Genomic DNA, 15,260 nt, shown 5'->3' on the forward strand with positions numbered 1-15,260 from the left:
GGCAGGGCACTGCAGCTGCGAGAAAGCAGCCGTGACGCTGGGCAGGGAAACCCAGCTCTCCTCCTGCCCTGACCTGCCCGAAACACCAGCAAAATCCTCCTGCCTGCACAGCGCTGCCCGGCCTCACAGCCCTGCCCGGGCGCAGCCGGGTGCCCGGGGAGGGCGGGTCGGGGAGGCAGCGGCCGGGCAGCTCGGCCGAGCACCATACTGTGCCACCGGCGCTGCCTGCAGCTTCCCCCACGCAGCCTGGCCGGGATGTCCAGCCCCAGCAGAGCCGTTAGTGCAGCGCCGGGGGGGGGTTTCCCGGTGCCGCTTTCTGCTCTGCATATTTTAAAAGATTTGGCCGACAGGCAGGAGTCACGGTGCACCGAGGCAAGGCGAAGCTCGGGCTCGCGAGCTCGCTATGCTCCGTGCAGAGGAGAGCAACGCACCACGGCACCACCGATGCCCATCTGGTCCAAAACACCGATTACACCCCTTCTAATCACGGCACCCATTCGTCTTTTGAACCCCAACGCAAGCACACAAGCAGCCCAGAGGCTCGGCTCGGTGGGCAGGGCCAGCTCCATCCCAGCCGCCCATCCGCACCCACTGCCCGTGGTGCCGCGCCGGGATCTGCACCGAAGGGCTGCCGAGCACCCAGGGGTGAGGGCTGCCGCAGGAGCCCGTCTCCCTTGAACCCAGGAGCCTGCTTGGGCAACAGCCGTGTCCAAGTGCTCGGTGCTGCATGAAGCATGGAGGACCAGCAACACGTGGGTGACCCTCGCATCTCCCCTCCTTACAGGACCCCCGAATATCGGACGACGAGGCGGGCAGGTGATGCTTGCCGGCCCCGCGGGAGCCTCGGGCCGGGCCGGGCGGTGGGACGTACCATGAGCAACTGCAGCAGCAGCACCAGCAGAAGCAGCAGGCGTTGGGGCGGTGGTTGCTGGCGGGTTGCACCGTTGTCGGAGAAGTCTCATGCCGGGACATCGGAAGGGGTGTCTCTGCGGACGCGGGTCCTGCGTACTGAAAGGCAGGAGGGCAGGGAGCGGGTGAGCGAGCTGCCGACAATTATCCCCCACCATGTGCAAGCACCCGGAGGTAAACGAGGGACCCCCCGTGCAGTGACTTGCTGGGATTTAGTTTTGGCTCCCGCTTGCCATCCCGGCCACCAGCCAGCCCCAAGATGGTCACCACCTCACCTGCGTCCCAGCCTCATACACGGTGGACGGGGTTGGGTCGTGCTTCGGGGGCTCTTCTGCTGCTCTCCGCTCCTCCCAGCCCGTGGGTGAGCCGTGCCGCCGAGACCCCCTGGCTAATGTCCCTGCCGCCTCCTGGATGGAGCCTGCGGGGAGGGAGAGGAGCGGCACCGTGTTACCTTCGCAGAGGGACCCCCCCGGCTTCGAGCAGCTCCGAGGGGGGCTGCTCCACGCCGGGGAAAGCCTTTTGCAGGCAGTGGGCTGGGGCACGGCAGGCAAACAGAAAGGGTGCAAGAAAAGGAAGTGAGAAGGAAAGGAGGAGGGGGAAACACGGCGGCAGATGCTCTGCCAGCCCCACGCTTCGCCTGGGACCCCCTCCCATGCTTTGTCGGTGCTGCCGAGCCCTGACAGGGTGCGGGGCTCAGTGCCAACCTCGCACGCCCCTGGCCGTGCCCCGTGCCGTGGGGAAGCGCGGCCGGACCCCCCCGGCGTGTTTGGGCCTGGGATGGGGAAGTCGAAGCTGCTCCACGGCATCATGTGAGTGGAAGGAAACGGGGTGGGTGGGGGGAGAGTTTTCACAGCTCCCGGCACTAAACCAAAACTCGCTCTGTGCCAAGTGTTGGCCGAGTCCAGCGCTCTGCACCGCTGCTACAGAACGGTCCCCCCGCGCCCACAGGCCTGCCTGTCCCTGCCTGCCTGTCCCTGCCTGCCTGTCCCTGCCTGCCTGCCTGCTCCACTGGCCCAGCCCGGAGCAGGGATGCTCCTGGGCAGGAGCGGTGCTGGGGCTCAGTGCCCACCTCCACGCGGGGTGGTGGTAAGGATGTGGTCACGGCCAGCTCTGCTTCCCTGCGCTCTGCCGAGGGCGGCGGGCAGCAATCACGGTCCTTCCTCTGCCAGAAGGAAGGAACGGGAGCAGGGGGCAGCGGGCAGGGAGAGCCCCCGGCCGCCTCAGCCCCAGCATCCCTGTCTTGAGCTGCCCCAGGTCTCATAACCTCGGGTCTGAGTCCTGCCGCGGACTCAGCAAGGCGGATGGAGCCGGGGTGCGGGTCCCAGCTGGGGACAGGGCTGTCCCCAGAGCCCCCCCCGAGCCCACGGTCGCCCCTGTGGGTGCAGCCCCCCCATCCCTGGCACGGCCATCGCCCGGCAGCGCTTTCCATGAGCTCCTCGCCTGGGCCCTTGCAAACCCTCCCGCTGGCTCCTATCGCTCCCGCAGGAACGAAAAAGGAGAAAGTCTGCGTTTCGCTCCCAATTGTCCCTATTTATAGCCCCGAGTGCTGGCAGGACGGCTGTGACCTTGTCACTGGGCTCAGCAGCAGGCTCCGCTCCCTCTCGCACCGCGCTGCCCTCAGGTCCATTTAACCCCCCTCTTTTTTCCTTTTTGTTTGCTTCCCCCAGACCGACCCTCTTCCACTCCCGGCGGCCGCTCTTCCCCCTGCCCCCCCCATGGCGACATCCCGCTGCCGAGCCCGTTTGCCCCGTGGTGCCACGGCCACGCTGCCAGGCCCAGCGCTGCTGGGGGGCTGCAGCCCCACGGCGGGGCAGGGGGGGGCGGGCCAGGCTCCGGGCACGGCTCCCAGCGGGGCTGCGGCACTAATTACAGCGAGCGGTGACGAGGCTGTGGGAATGGGGCGAGCAGGAGGAAAACCTGAAGGCTGGGAAAACCTTGCTTCCTCCCAGCCCGCCCCGAAGCAAAGGCAGTCCCGGCTCTGCCGCGGCCCCAGGGTACGGAGCAGGCGGATGGGGGGTGGCCAAGGGACAGGGACGTGGGGACAGCGCGTGGCATTGCTCCAGGGGGACTCCCAGGCACTTCGCTTCTGCAGCTGGTGCTCGACCTCGGCCAGAGCGGACCCGCAAGGGGCTGAGCCGAAACGGCCCGGAGAGGCAGCGGGATGGAGTGGCATCCCCCAGCAAGGAGCATCCCATCCCCGTGCCTGCAGCATGCACTCAGCACCCGGCCAGAAGGCAGGATCAGCCCGCTGCCCATCCCAGGCACCCACCCGGGGCCATTTCAGCTGCATGGGCTGCACCGAGGAGGACGGGGAGGAGAAGGGAGGTGTGGAGCTGCAAACACCCCCCTGGCCCGTGGCACCGAAAAGCAACGCTGGTGCGCTCTGGATTTGCACCAAAAGGCAATGCCGGTGTGCTCTGGATTTGCAGGGCCGGTTTCCCCGCCCTGTGCACTCCTTAACGCCCCCGTAGCACCCCATCCCACCACGCTGGCGGGGACCGCGTGCTGCGGGGCCATTTCCGGCAGCCCCAGGACCAGGCACCGCTGCGGGGCTGCCGGGGCTGGCGGATAAGGAAGTCCCGGCGGGCGGCGGAGCCTATGAGCGCCAGAGGGAAGGCGAGGGTGCGCACACGAGGCTGCAAAAAGAGGAAGGCTGACAAAAAGGGGACATTTCCCCAGCAGAGAGAAGAGACGCCCCAAAAGCCGCCCTCGCCCAAACACTGTGAGCTCCCTGAGCCCACCGTGAGCTCCCCGAGCCCGCCGTGAGCCCTCGCCATCGCTGCCCGGTGCCCGGTGGCTGCAGCACCCGGCCTGGGAGTCCCTGTGTGCCGGGTGTCCCTGGGCCGTGCCAGCTCACGCGCCCGTGACGTCCCCGCCGAGCCCGGCACCGCCCCGTCCTCTCCCCGAATAGAGAGGGGCCCCCCTACGCAACCAGACAAGACGGGCGCTGCCCAAAATCACTTTCAAAGGGAAACCTCCCCTTCCACCGGGCTGCTCATCGCTGGGGCACTGGGTCAGCCCTGTCCCGTGCAGCTGCACACGAAGCTCCCTGTGCCCTGCTCGCCCCAGGCAAAGCAGTCGCCAAAATCACCCTGTGCCAGCTACAGCAGGAGCCATGGCATCGGGGTGCCTGCATGGGCAAAGCCAAGGCGATGGCAGACAGAAGCCACGGGGATGACACCCCTCCATGCACCCCACTTTCCCTGAGCGCCCTGGCCGAGGACGATGCCCTGAGCAGCGTGGCATCCCCCTCCGGCCACCCCCGCCTCTGCGAAGTGGGACACAAACCAGCACCCGACCCGGTGCAGGGGCACCCCCGGCACAGCCTGCGCCGAGCCCCCGGTGTGCCCACCCGACCCCGTGCCGTGGCTGGTGGGGGGACCTGAGGGGCCATGGGGGGAGCCGCCGGCGGTGCGTCCGTACCTGCAGCCTGGCCATCGCGCGGCGGTGGCGGCGGCGGGTGCCAGCCAGGGTGACCCCGGCCGGCTCAGGGGGTGCGTGGCATTGCCAGGACCGCTGGGTCTGAGGGCAGGGAGATAGGAGAGAAAAGAAGAGAGAAAGAGAAAAGAAAAGCGGCTGAACACATCCTCTCACAGGAAAGGGAGTGGTAAGGGAAGTGGCAAACTCAACCGAAGAGTTCAGACCTTTTTTGGGAAAGCCCCGGCAGGGCCCGGCTGCTCTCCTCGCCGTTTTGCCGTGGGGCCAGCCACCCCGACGAGGCAGGAGTGGGGCAGAGCGAGCCCCACTGGCGGCCAAGCTGGGTCGTGCTCCTTCTTCCCACCCCTCAGACGGATCCGCCGACTGCCGCAGGCCCGAGAGCAGCTGAGCCAGGGCTCCCCGGCCGGGACGGGCACCTGCTGCAGTGCCGGCTACAGCCGGGCATCTCAAAGATATCCGGGGCACACCGGCGCTGGAACAGCCCCGTGGCCAAGGAAGCGTCCAGCGCGGCTTCCCTGAGGAGTGACAGGCAGGATACGTCCCCAAAGTGGTCCCCGGCACCCAGCCAAGGCCACTTCAAAGGGATGGTGCTTTCCACCACGCTGTGCCCCAGGCGTCCCCGGGGCTCCGGCGCTGCCCGCAGGGCGAGGACACCAGCAGCGAGGCGGGCAGCGAGGGAAGGGGGCTGGGTCCCCGAGGGTGGGCTGAGTGAGAGCCTCTCGCCGTGCCTCCCAGCAGCATCGTCCCTGCGACGTGGGGATGTGCCAGCCTGCCTGCCACGCAGAGCGAAGCCCGGCTCCCTCAGCCAAGAGTGACTCACAAACAAAGTTGTTTGGTTTTTTTCCTCTTCAGAGAGAAATCAGATGCCCAACCTCCGTTTCCTTGATTAAATTTGCCCTCGGCACCACTGCGAGTGGAAGGGGCTCCGGCACCGGCACCGCACCAGTGACCGAAACCGCTGTGTGGCCTCTGCTGGCGGCTGCGCCCTCGCTCGTGCAGGCTTGCCGCAGGTGGAAAAAGGAGAAAAGGGGAGAAAGAGGGAGGGGGGATGCTGGCACCCCCTGCACGCTCCCCCGGGGCTGCCGGGGCTGGGCCAGGCACCCAGCCGCGGCACGTGCCTGTTATCAGCCCGGCCCAGTGCCCCACTCGGCGCAGCCCCTTCCCTCGCCTTCCCCGGGGACGCCAAGCTGTTATCTCCTCTCTTCCCAACACCGCATATCCTGGCACCCAAAAACCAACGCGGTCAAGCCGCCGCCGCCGCCGTCGTCCCCAACCCCACCCCGTCCGGATAGAACCACCCCCCCATCACCCAAAAGATACCCTCAGCTTCGGCAGCTCCTTTTTCTGCCGGCGCCCACCCCGCCATCGCTGCTGTCCTCACAGGCGCCCAGCACCGCTCTGTTTCTCTGGTCACCTGAACCTCATTTATTTCCCAGATTGTTTTCCAGGATTCCCTCTGCTGCTGCCGGGCAGGGCCAGCTCCGAGAGCCAGGGGATGCCAGGACACGGCCACGCTCCCACAGGGGAGCACCAAGCACCCCCAGCTCGCTGGCCTTGGGGCACCCACTAGCACCGAGGGTATTTTTATTCTCCGGCCGCCTCCAGCCACCGTATGAGCTCTCTGCCCCAGCAGGGACCTTCCCTTCACATTTTACGGGTCAAAACCATGAGGGCAGCTTTTCTGCTCATCACAGACCCCCGTGGGGATTGCTCGGCCAGGGGTGATGCACAAACCCTCCCGGTGCCGGCAGAGAGACCATCCCCAGCCAAGCTGCTGGCATGGCTAAGCCGCCGCTGCACACCAGCAATGCTTTCGTGGGGAGCAGCGCCGGATCCGGCTCCTCTCCGTGCCTCGGAGGAGCTGCAAAACGCCTGTCACCTGCGGGACCGGCCACGCTGGATCAGTGCAAGCAGAGCTCGGCAGCCCCTGCCGCCTGCACACCACTGCTGGATTCTCCAGTGTCTAATAAGGGCTCAGCCCAGCCTGCAGCTTCCCTGCCTCCCCCCTGCCTTTCTCCCGGGAGGGACCCAGCACCTCCAACCTCTGCCAAATTTGGCTGAAACCGGCCACCGAGTGCAACCAGATGTGGGCCAGCCCCGCAGGCAGCCCCAGCGGGCGGTGGGGGGCTGGCACCTCCCGAGCCCCCCTCTGTCGGGGTTACCCCGCGGGCAGGCGCCGCCGCCGAGCCCCACAGCTGCCGCCCGCCCCCGCAGCCTGCCCCAGCCACCTGCCAGCGGCACAGGAAGTTTTAGGAGCTATTTTTAGACCCGGCTTTTTTTCCCCCCCCCTTTAACAATCTATTAGAAAAGACTAAAGAGGTGTGGCTCAAGCCCCCTGGCTCTGCGGGGATGGGGCTGGGCTGACCCCGATGCTACCGGCACGGAGGTGCCAGGGGTCCCGGGCACCAGCCGGGTTGGGCTCCCCTGGTCCCGCCGGGATGAGGGGGTGGCGATGCTCACGCGGCTGCGCCCCGGTCACGTCCCTGCCACCCTGCCGAGCGCGTGTTGCTGATAACGCCGGCAGATGTGCCCGCGCACGTGGCGGCAGCGAGCGGATGCCTTTGGGGGAGCTCCTCTGCTCGGCAGTGATTTTTCTGCCATCCCCTGAGAGCGGAAAGGCAGGTCCTGGTGACGGGAACCAGGAGATGCTGCAGCGTGTCCCAACACCTCCCTGGTCCTTCACACCGCAAGGGCTGATGGCCCCGTGGGCACCTCTCCTGCTGGGAAGAGGACGATGCTGGGGTCCTTCTCCGGACCGGCTGTCTCCTCTGCTCCCTGCCCCTCTCCTCGCCTGCAGCCGGGGTGCATTTCTGCACTGACCATCCTCCGAGCCAAACCCCACCGCGAGCCCTCCCGAAAGGACCATGTGAACCTCTCCAGCGTCTGCTGGAAAGAGGAGAGCGGACCCACAGCTCTACCCCGGCGCGGCCGCCACGGCTGAGGTGGCCACTGCGGGCTGCCAGGCGGCACGATGGGTGCAGCGCTGCCGGCACCCTGCCCTCCGGCCCCGGCCCTTGCACAGAAACGGAGTTAATTATTTCATAGCGTAAAAATAGCACCTGCGACGATCAGCTGGGGGATTTAATAAGGCAAGCCCTGACAATTATGTTTCTATTAGTAGAGGTATCGTGGCGTTGTTAAGGCAGACTCCTATTAAGCATTTGGTAATGATCCATGCGAAAGGAGAAGAAAGATCACGGTTATCAATACTCAGTAGGGGCTAAACCGCACGGACAGACCCCGGCGGCTGACGGGAGGGAAGGGAAGAGGAAAGGGAGTGGTGTGGCATCGGCATGGCTGGGGTGAGAGCTGAGCTGGGTGGGTGGTGGGTGCTCCTCGTCCATGGGTGCTGCCAGCGCAGGATCTGCTCATCCCCATCTCAGCGCATGCCAGCGCGGGCAGCACCTTGTCCCCCCAGGGACCACGGGGCAGAGGAGGGGGCATTAGTGGTAATCTGGGGGATAGGGGTGCAAGGAGGACCAAGGATAAGAAGACGAGGAATTGCCCTTCCTGAGGAAATGAGGAACCAGACAGAGAATCAACCCTGGATCGGGATGAAAAGGAGGGACCCTGCATCACAGGGAAACGTTGGATCAAAGGGGTCGCTGACCGTGGCTCCGAGCGCTCCCCGATGCAGCCGAGGGGCAATTTTCTCCCCAGCCCTGGCATGAGACCAAACCCCGCTGGCTGCACCCGGAGACCCGCGCCAGCATGGGAGCCGCTGGCCGGGCACAGGGAGGAGGTTTGGGAGCCTGTGCCGGCATGGGCGGGAGGTGGGTCCGGCCGCACCGAGGACAGGTCCAGCCCTGCTCTCCAGTCACACTCCCTGCCCAAAGCGCGGCCCCACGTGGCATTGATGTGGTCAGGGCAGGGCTGAGCCCGGCAGCCAGTTTAACCAGCGGTGGGACCGGCCGGGCCGGGGCCACGCCAGCACGATGGCTGGGAACAAGGGGGACCAGCCCCCAAATGCTGCACCCCGGGGACATCTGCCCACAGCGGTTTATTCGCCTGGGCAGCTGCGGGCCCTGCTGCCCGCACGCTGCCAGCCCTGACGGATGCCTTTTGGGGTCTGGCATCAGGCAGATGTCACGTGTCACCAGCGAGGACCCAGGGCTGGGATGTCCCCCTGGCCCCAGATCCAATGCCACTGTGGGTCCTGGGACCAGAGCTTGCAGAGCCGAGCTTTCGCTTGCACCAGTAAGAAAACTTCCTCCCACGTCAGACTTTGATCCTATGTTAAAACAGTGAGGGACTGAGGAAGGAATCCCCAAGGACCTACAGCCAAATACCCAGGGCAAGGGAGATTTGGTGACCCAACGCCCTGTCCCAGCTCCGGAGCATCCCAAGGGACATACGTGACCCCTGTGCTGCGGTCACCGCAGCCTCACCGGCGCCGGGGCAGCAGTGATGCTCTGCCCTGCCCCAGCCGTGACAAGCAACGGGGAGCTCTGCGAGCAACTCCTGTCCTCCAAGACCGGCCATGCCGGTTATTTAAAACCTGACCAAAGGGGAAGAAAAGACAGTGGGGTTCGGCTCGGCCATCCCCTGGGAGGAGCTGGCAGTGCGGGGAGGAAGGAAGCACTGTCACCCTGCGTGGCCCCTGTGCCACAGGGGCGGCCCCCGGGCCCGGGGCAGGGCCCGGCAGCCGCAGCCACTGCATTCCGCTCCAGCCAGGCACGCTGCTGCCAGACAGGCCTGCGGGAGACAGCCGGGGCAGCAGGAGCCCGGCCACGGGTGGATGCCCATCGCAGGCATTCTGGGCTCAGATTGCGGTAGCGGCCCTCGCTGGGGATCTCGGCAAGGACCCCGATGTGACAGGCCACGGCGATGCCCTTCGCCGAGCCCCCGGGGATGCTGCAGGGCTTGGCTATACCATCGGAGGACACAGGAGCTCGCCTGCCACTGCTGTCATGGCAATACATTTCCCCAGCCCCAAATCCCCTTTGCGAGCTCTCTCCTCGTGGTGAAACCCGCCCCGGACTCGCAGGCGGCATCTTCCCTTGTTTTTTCTTGTTTTTCAAGGCTAGCTTGAAGCTTTCCCTTCCTTTTCCCGGGGTTCCTGCCCGCTAATGCCAATATGTACCTGTTTGCTCTTCTCCTGCCCTTTGCACTGAAATGCTGCTTGGGCATTTGTCAGAGGAAATTACTTAAGCCCCGGTTGGGTTCATGCCTGTAGGAGGGGGAGCAACGGGAGAACCCAAACCCTTAACCCCAAACCCCTTTGCTGGCTCCCTGACCCGCTCTATACCGAGCCGGCAGTAAATCCGTCTCCGGGAGCGGGCTGCCAGCACATCCACAACCCGTCCCCATGCACCCAGAGCCACGGCCACACGCGGGAACGTCGGGGGCTCCGCTCCCACTGTGCCCGTCCTGTTGCTGCCCTGGAGCCTCCGCAGAGTTTCTGTCTCCAGAGCGGGCAGCTGCCGACAAGCAAGTCTGGAGAGTGGCAAAGCTGGGCCCCCAAACCCAGAGGATCTTCACAGCCTGAGCAAAGAGCCCTCAAAAGGTCAACTGAGGCTGTTTCCAAGTTGTTAGAGAACTGGAAGGGCGGCTTGTTATAAAATTCTACCATACATTTTTCTGCTGTCAGGAAACCCCCTTTTTTCTATGTCTAAGATGAATGTTAAAGCTGAACCCCAAAGGACTTTGTTGTTGTTTTCATTGCTGTTGCTGTTCCACCCTCCCCCCGGTTAAATCTCTGCTTCCACAAAATGGCCAAAGGCAGGAGGTTTTGCAGGACGGGCGAGTGGCAGAGTGCTCCCCGCCTCTCCTGGTAAACTGATCCAGGATGGCCGAGGTCCCACCGACCCGGAGGAGCCGATGGGGTGGCCTGGGGCATCACCCTCCGTGCCCACCCGAGGCTGGGGAGGGGGGAAGTCACAGGCGGGAGGTCTCAGTCACCGGTCCTCCCCGAAGAAGGAACCCAGCGGATTTCCAGCCAAAAATAACAGAAATAAAATAATTTGCCATGCTCCCAGAGAGCGCTTTCGCAGAAGGGCGAAGGGTCAGTCAAAACTCAGGGGTTGCTGCCTTGCTTTACACAGTGCTCCGGATCCAGCAAGAGCCAGGATTTTGACTTCACTATAGTTTTACCCCAAAGCCACCGGTTCCCATGTCCCCAGGTCCCACACACCACCCGGACAGGCCAGGGGGCTGCGCAGGGGACTCACCCCACGGCTCATGGATCGGCACAGCCCCAGCTTGGCCCCGGTGAGGCAGCGGGCCGGTGGCTCCTGCACAGCATGCACAGCTGGATTTAAGATGTTCGATCCCTGAGAAAAGTTACAGGTGTCCTGAAACTTGCGGGCGCGGTGGGAGAGCTGGCCGGTGGAGTTATTTGCCGCAAACAGTGCCACGGCTCAATGCTACCGTTGCACGGCTGCGGCAGTAAGGATGCGGGACTTTCTGCAGGTCACCCTCCCTGGGCTGCATGGGGCAACCCCTGGCGAAGCAGCTGGGGAAAGAAATGGGCTGGCTGAGCCCAGTACTGATGGAAATGAGCTGGAAGAGGCTCGTGTGGCGCTGGGTGCAGGACGGTACGAAAAGGGAGACGCTTGCGGCGCTGTATGCCTGTTCCCTGAGCTGGCTGGAGCAGGGGGCGGCGATGGCCACCGCAGAGCAGCTTCCCGGTCTGCGACGGGGCTGCTGGAGTCCCCACGAGCCGGCGAGTTCGGTTTCTTCCCCTCTTACACCACAGAAGATGTCAGACATTCTTTCCCCATCCTGTCCTCCCCACAGGCAAAAAACATGTTATAACACCTTGGAGGACGAAAATAACTGGTGATAACGTCCAGTATCTTTTCTTCCCCCCAAATTAAGAGGTAGCTATGAAATAACGTATAGAAACAACTGGCTTTAGATCCACCCCCCCTCTGAAGAGCTTTTGTAATGGAAATGCACAGAGAGATGTGCATAGACCAATAAGGAACTGAGTAATAGGAAGTCTCGGCGAAGGCCGTGGGCACTGGCTCACCCGGAAGCCGCTGTTATTCCAGGCGAGAGCCCCAAGTGCCAAACCCTGAGAGCGCGTGGTGCCGTGGCACGAAGGCGGCGATGCCTACCGGCCTCACTCTGCCGCGGCTGCTCTGCTTTTGGGGTGCTCAGGCATGGCCGGGGGGTTGGTGCAAGAAACCAGCCCGAGGAGCAGGAGGAGCTGGAAGGGAAAGGCAGGGCATCCCACAGGATGGCTCAGGAGCAGCGCCAGCACCGAGAGTGACTCTTACCTCCTCTTGAGCTGACTTTCCAAAATACTTTTATCCAGAGGATAAAAATTTGGAAAAAAAAAAAAGGAGAAGCCACAGCAGCTGGAGCCCATGCTCCGCAGAGGTCGAGGAGCGACACGGCGGCTGCTTTGCCACTCCAGACCTGTTGCTCACAGGGAAGAGCCCTGAGCACTGAGCTCACCAGCCCCCTTTGCACGAGCCCAGTGGAAACTCAAGATGCTGCAGCCCAAGTCCAGCCTAAAAGTGAGATTACAACCAAAGACAAGCAAAGACAGGAGAGGATGCACTTCGGGAGGTGGCAGAGATGTGCTGCTCCCGCACCCCGGGGCAGACTCAGCATTAATTACTCTTCCAAGGTATTTTTCTCCCTTTTACCCTCTCTGGGTTTGAGTTGCATTATCTGATTATCTGCCTTCGGTTCCTTCTTTTTTTTAATAACAATATCAAAATGGGCACCCACACCCTGATTGAGATATATTCATGTCACTAAATTCCTGCTTCTTCACTATAATCTTATGAGGTGGAGTTTGTTTAATTGCTGAAGAACACGACTGTATTTTGATTAGCGGCTTGAGTCATTTGTGGGGAAGGGCTGACGCGGAGGAGCTAAAATCCTTGTAGGGAAATCTGATGTGGCGCTCTCCCTTGGGAGATATTCTGAAATATGTGCCCACTGGGGCGACCCGTTTTCCCAAAGAAAACGACATCCACCAGGCCAGCAAACGCCACGGGCTCATCCAGCGTGACACAGGACGAGCGTCTCTATCGACGGGGATGGTGGAGACGCATCCAGAGGGGAATGAACTCCCCTCGCAGCAGGGAAATCCCTCCCACTCACTTAACACTTTTTGTTTAGTTTCTTAAATAAGGCCATGGATCCGCGCCAGAGCAGCCTCATGGAAGCGGCGGGGAGAGGGAGATTCCCGGGGGAACCTCTCCGTGCCCAGAGACGCACCGCGATCCACACGCGGAGCAGCTCCGGCGGCCACGCCTGGCCCTCTCCATCCCTTGGCCGGGGGGACACGGCGCCAAGTCACGGCATCCCGCGACACTGCCCACGTGATGGGCTCGTGTTGGGCGACGGTCAGATGTCATGTCCCTACAGGGGGAGAGCCACGTCCCGGACACCAATGAGCCAGGTCCCCCCGCTCAACCCTTTGGCCGTGCCGCTGCTGGAGGACCCGGCGGGGACCGGAGCCCATGGTCGCCCTGACCTCAGCCAACCTCCCTGAGCCCTGGTGCTCCCTGCTGCCCCGGCCGGCCAGGTCAGGGCTCCCCATCGCTGCTGCTCTCCGCAAAGAGGCATGGCACCCCTTTGCATCGGGGGCATGGGGAGCCGCACGGGGAACCTGCCTGGCTGAGCCGCTGCATGGATGCTCCAGCGCCGCCCTGGCACCCACCTGTGGGCGCAGGGAGGGCCGGGGCAGCCCTGGGCCGGGGAGGCCTTCGGGGGGAGATCCTCCCCGCAAGCTCCCCCCCTGGGCTGGGCAAGCCCCGGTGCAGCCGGCCCTGCGGCTGGAGGGTGCCCCCCTCCTTCCCCCTCCACCCTCCTCCTCCTTCGCCTCGCAGGAGCCCTGCCCTCCCCCGGGGTGATGCGGCGGGGAGGGCCCCCTCCTTGCTCGGTGCTCGGGGACCCCCGCCCCGCCGGCCGGTCCCCACGGAGCATCCCGCTGCCCCCCGCCCCCCCCCCCCCCAGCCCTCGCACATGGGGCTGGTGACAAGCAGCAGCCGGACACACGCACGCACACACAGACAGACACACACAGCCCGACCTCTCCATCAACCCCGGCGCTCCGCGGTGCTCGGTGCGTGTCCGGGGGCGGGGGAGGGGGGGGGGGGGGGGAAGCGTGCAAAAGGGAGGATGCACGGGGCGGGGGGCGCATGCAGAGGGGAGCGTGCAAAGGGGGGCGGGGGCGTGCAAAGCGGGGTCCGCCCGGGGGAGCGGGGTCCGCCCGCAGCCCGCGGGGAGGGAGGCTGGGCTGGGCACAGGGCGAGGGAGGGGGCGATGGGCCCGTGTCGCGTGTGTGTCCGTCCGTCCGTGTGTCCGTCCCCCCCCCCCCCGGCCCCCCGGCATCCCGCGGGCGGCGGCGGCCCCGGGCCGGGGCGCGGGGTACTCACGGGCCGGGCATCCGCGCCGCCGCCGCGCAGCGCCGTCCGCGGCCGCCGCTGCCCCGCTGCCCCCCGGCCGCCGCCTCTGCGCTGCCTCCGGGCTCGGCACCGGAGGGAGAGGGAGAGGCAGCGGGAGCGGAGCGGAGCGGCGCGGCTGCACTGCGCACGCGTCCCCCGGCCCCTGCGATTGACTTCCTAAAGCAATTGCAGCTTTGGCACTTCCTCACGTCAAAACACACACACACACACACGCACCCCCACCCCCCCCACCCCCCACCCTCCCAGCGCCCTGCACCGGCACCCAGTCTGGGCACCCAGCACCGGCACCCTGCACCAGCACCTACTGCATGCACCCAGCACCAGCAACGTGCAGCCAATGCTGGCACCCTGCACCAGCGCCCAGTCTGGGCACCCAGCACTGGCACCCTGCACCAGCACCTACTACATGCACCCAGTACCGGCACCCTGCACCACCAGCACATTGTACCGGCACCCTGCACCCAGTACTGGCACCCTCCACCAGCACCCAGTACCCAATACTGGCACCCTGCACCAGCACTGGAGGTCCCCTCTGCCCCCGCGGGGTCCTCGCCCATCCCTGGAGCATGGGGCAGGGCTGCCTGCGGAGCTGCCCCCGGGACTGCTTCTCTGCTGAGAGTCCCTGCCGAGGAGCGGCTTTCCCTAAGAAGTCAGTGGTTTCTCTGGGGTTTTTTTCAAAAGGGGGGATTATACGTCGCTAAAAATAAAGGGTGATAAAACTCTGGGAGAGAAAGGAGGCATAAAAATTTCATGATCTTGCCAGCCAGGGAAATTATCCCACTTTATTATTTAAAACCTCATTAAAAACCATTTCCCTGGGAGAGACAATGATCAAACCACCGTCTATTTCAATCCTTGAGACGTGCGTTCTGCTACGTGGGGAACGTGTTTAAAATAGGCCCCTACATGTGACTGCTCAGCTGAAAACACCAACCCGGACCCCCGCCCATGCGAGCAGCACCTCCGAGCTGAGACCCCCTGCCCCTACGCAGGGGGATCGCACGGCACCCGCTGCGCCTCCCGCCATTTCGACCTGCTCCGTCCGATACTCCGGATTCTCCTCTTTTTACCCATCCAGCTCACTTCAGTGGGAGCTATAAAGCGCTTTCCCCGGGGAGGATCAAGCAGGGTCCTTCCTCCGATTGCAACTTTTCCAAATCTTCGGAGCAGCTCCAGTGCGGAGCCACGGCTGCCAGGCTGCTCCCTCCTGCCGTGCGACCCGGCCGCCAGCCCTCCAATTTGCTTTAGCGGTTCATTTAGCTGGAAGCTCACAAATGCCCGGAAAGGCTCCCACGTCTTCAGGAACCGCTTTGTAGTGGGTGTTTGGGATTTTTAGGAATTCCCGTGAACATTTGGGTTTGTGATTCCTTGTGATTCTCAAGCCAGTCCGTCCCTTCAGATGGTGAAAAGACCACGAGTGTTTGGTTTAAAAGAAATCACCTTTTTTAAAAGAAAGTGTGGATTGGGAGAAAATGTTTGGAGCTCCCAAATCACCTGCAAAGTAGTGCTCTCAATGAATAGACAAACTCTCAGCAGTTTGTG

At 64.0% G+C, this 15,260-nt stretch overlaps 1 protein-coding gene across 1 annotated transcript in view; it reads right to left on the reverse strand.

The window, feature by feature from the left end:
• The window catches only part of RGS19 (regulator of G protein signaling 19), an 8,176-nt gene extending 3,798 nt beyond the window's left edge, over nucleotides 1-4,378 (reverse strand). Inside the window, exons 1-3 of the mRNA XM_076351769.1 lie at nucleotides 4,333-4,378; nucleotides 1,185-1,327; nucleotides 872-1,008 (exon numbers count right to left, since the gene is read on the reverse strand). Coding sequence (XP_076207884.1) covers nucleotides 872-972 — 101 coding nt within the window. The 5' untranslated portion in view covers nucleotides 973-1,008; nucleotides 1,185-1,327; nucleotides 4,333-4,378. The remainder of the gene's footprint in view (nucleotides 1-871; nucleotides 1,009-1,184; nucleotides 1,328-4,332) is intronic.
• Between the last annotated feature and the right edge of the window lie 10,882 nt (nucleotides 4,379-15,260).

Source organism: Aptenodytes patagonicus, chromosome 14, assembly GCF_965638725.1.
Source record: "Aptenodytes patagonicus chromosome 14, bAptPat1.pri.cur, whole genome shotgun sequence".
NCBI classification, from domain to species: Eukaryota; Metazoa; Chordata; class Aves; order Sphenisciformes; family Spheniscidae; genus Aptenodytes; species Aptenodytes patagonicus.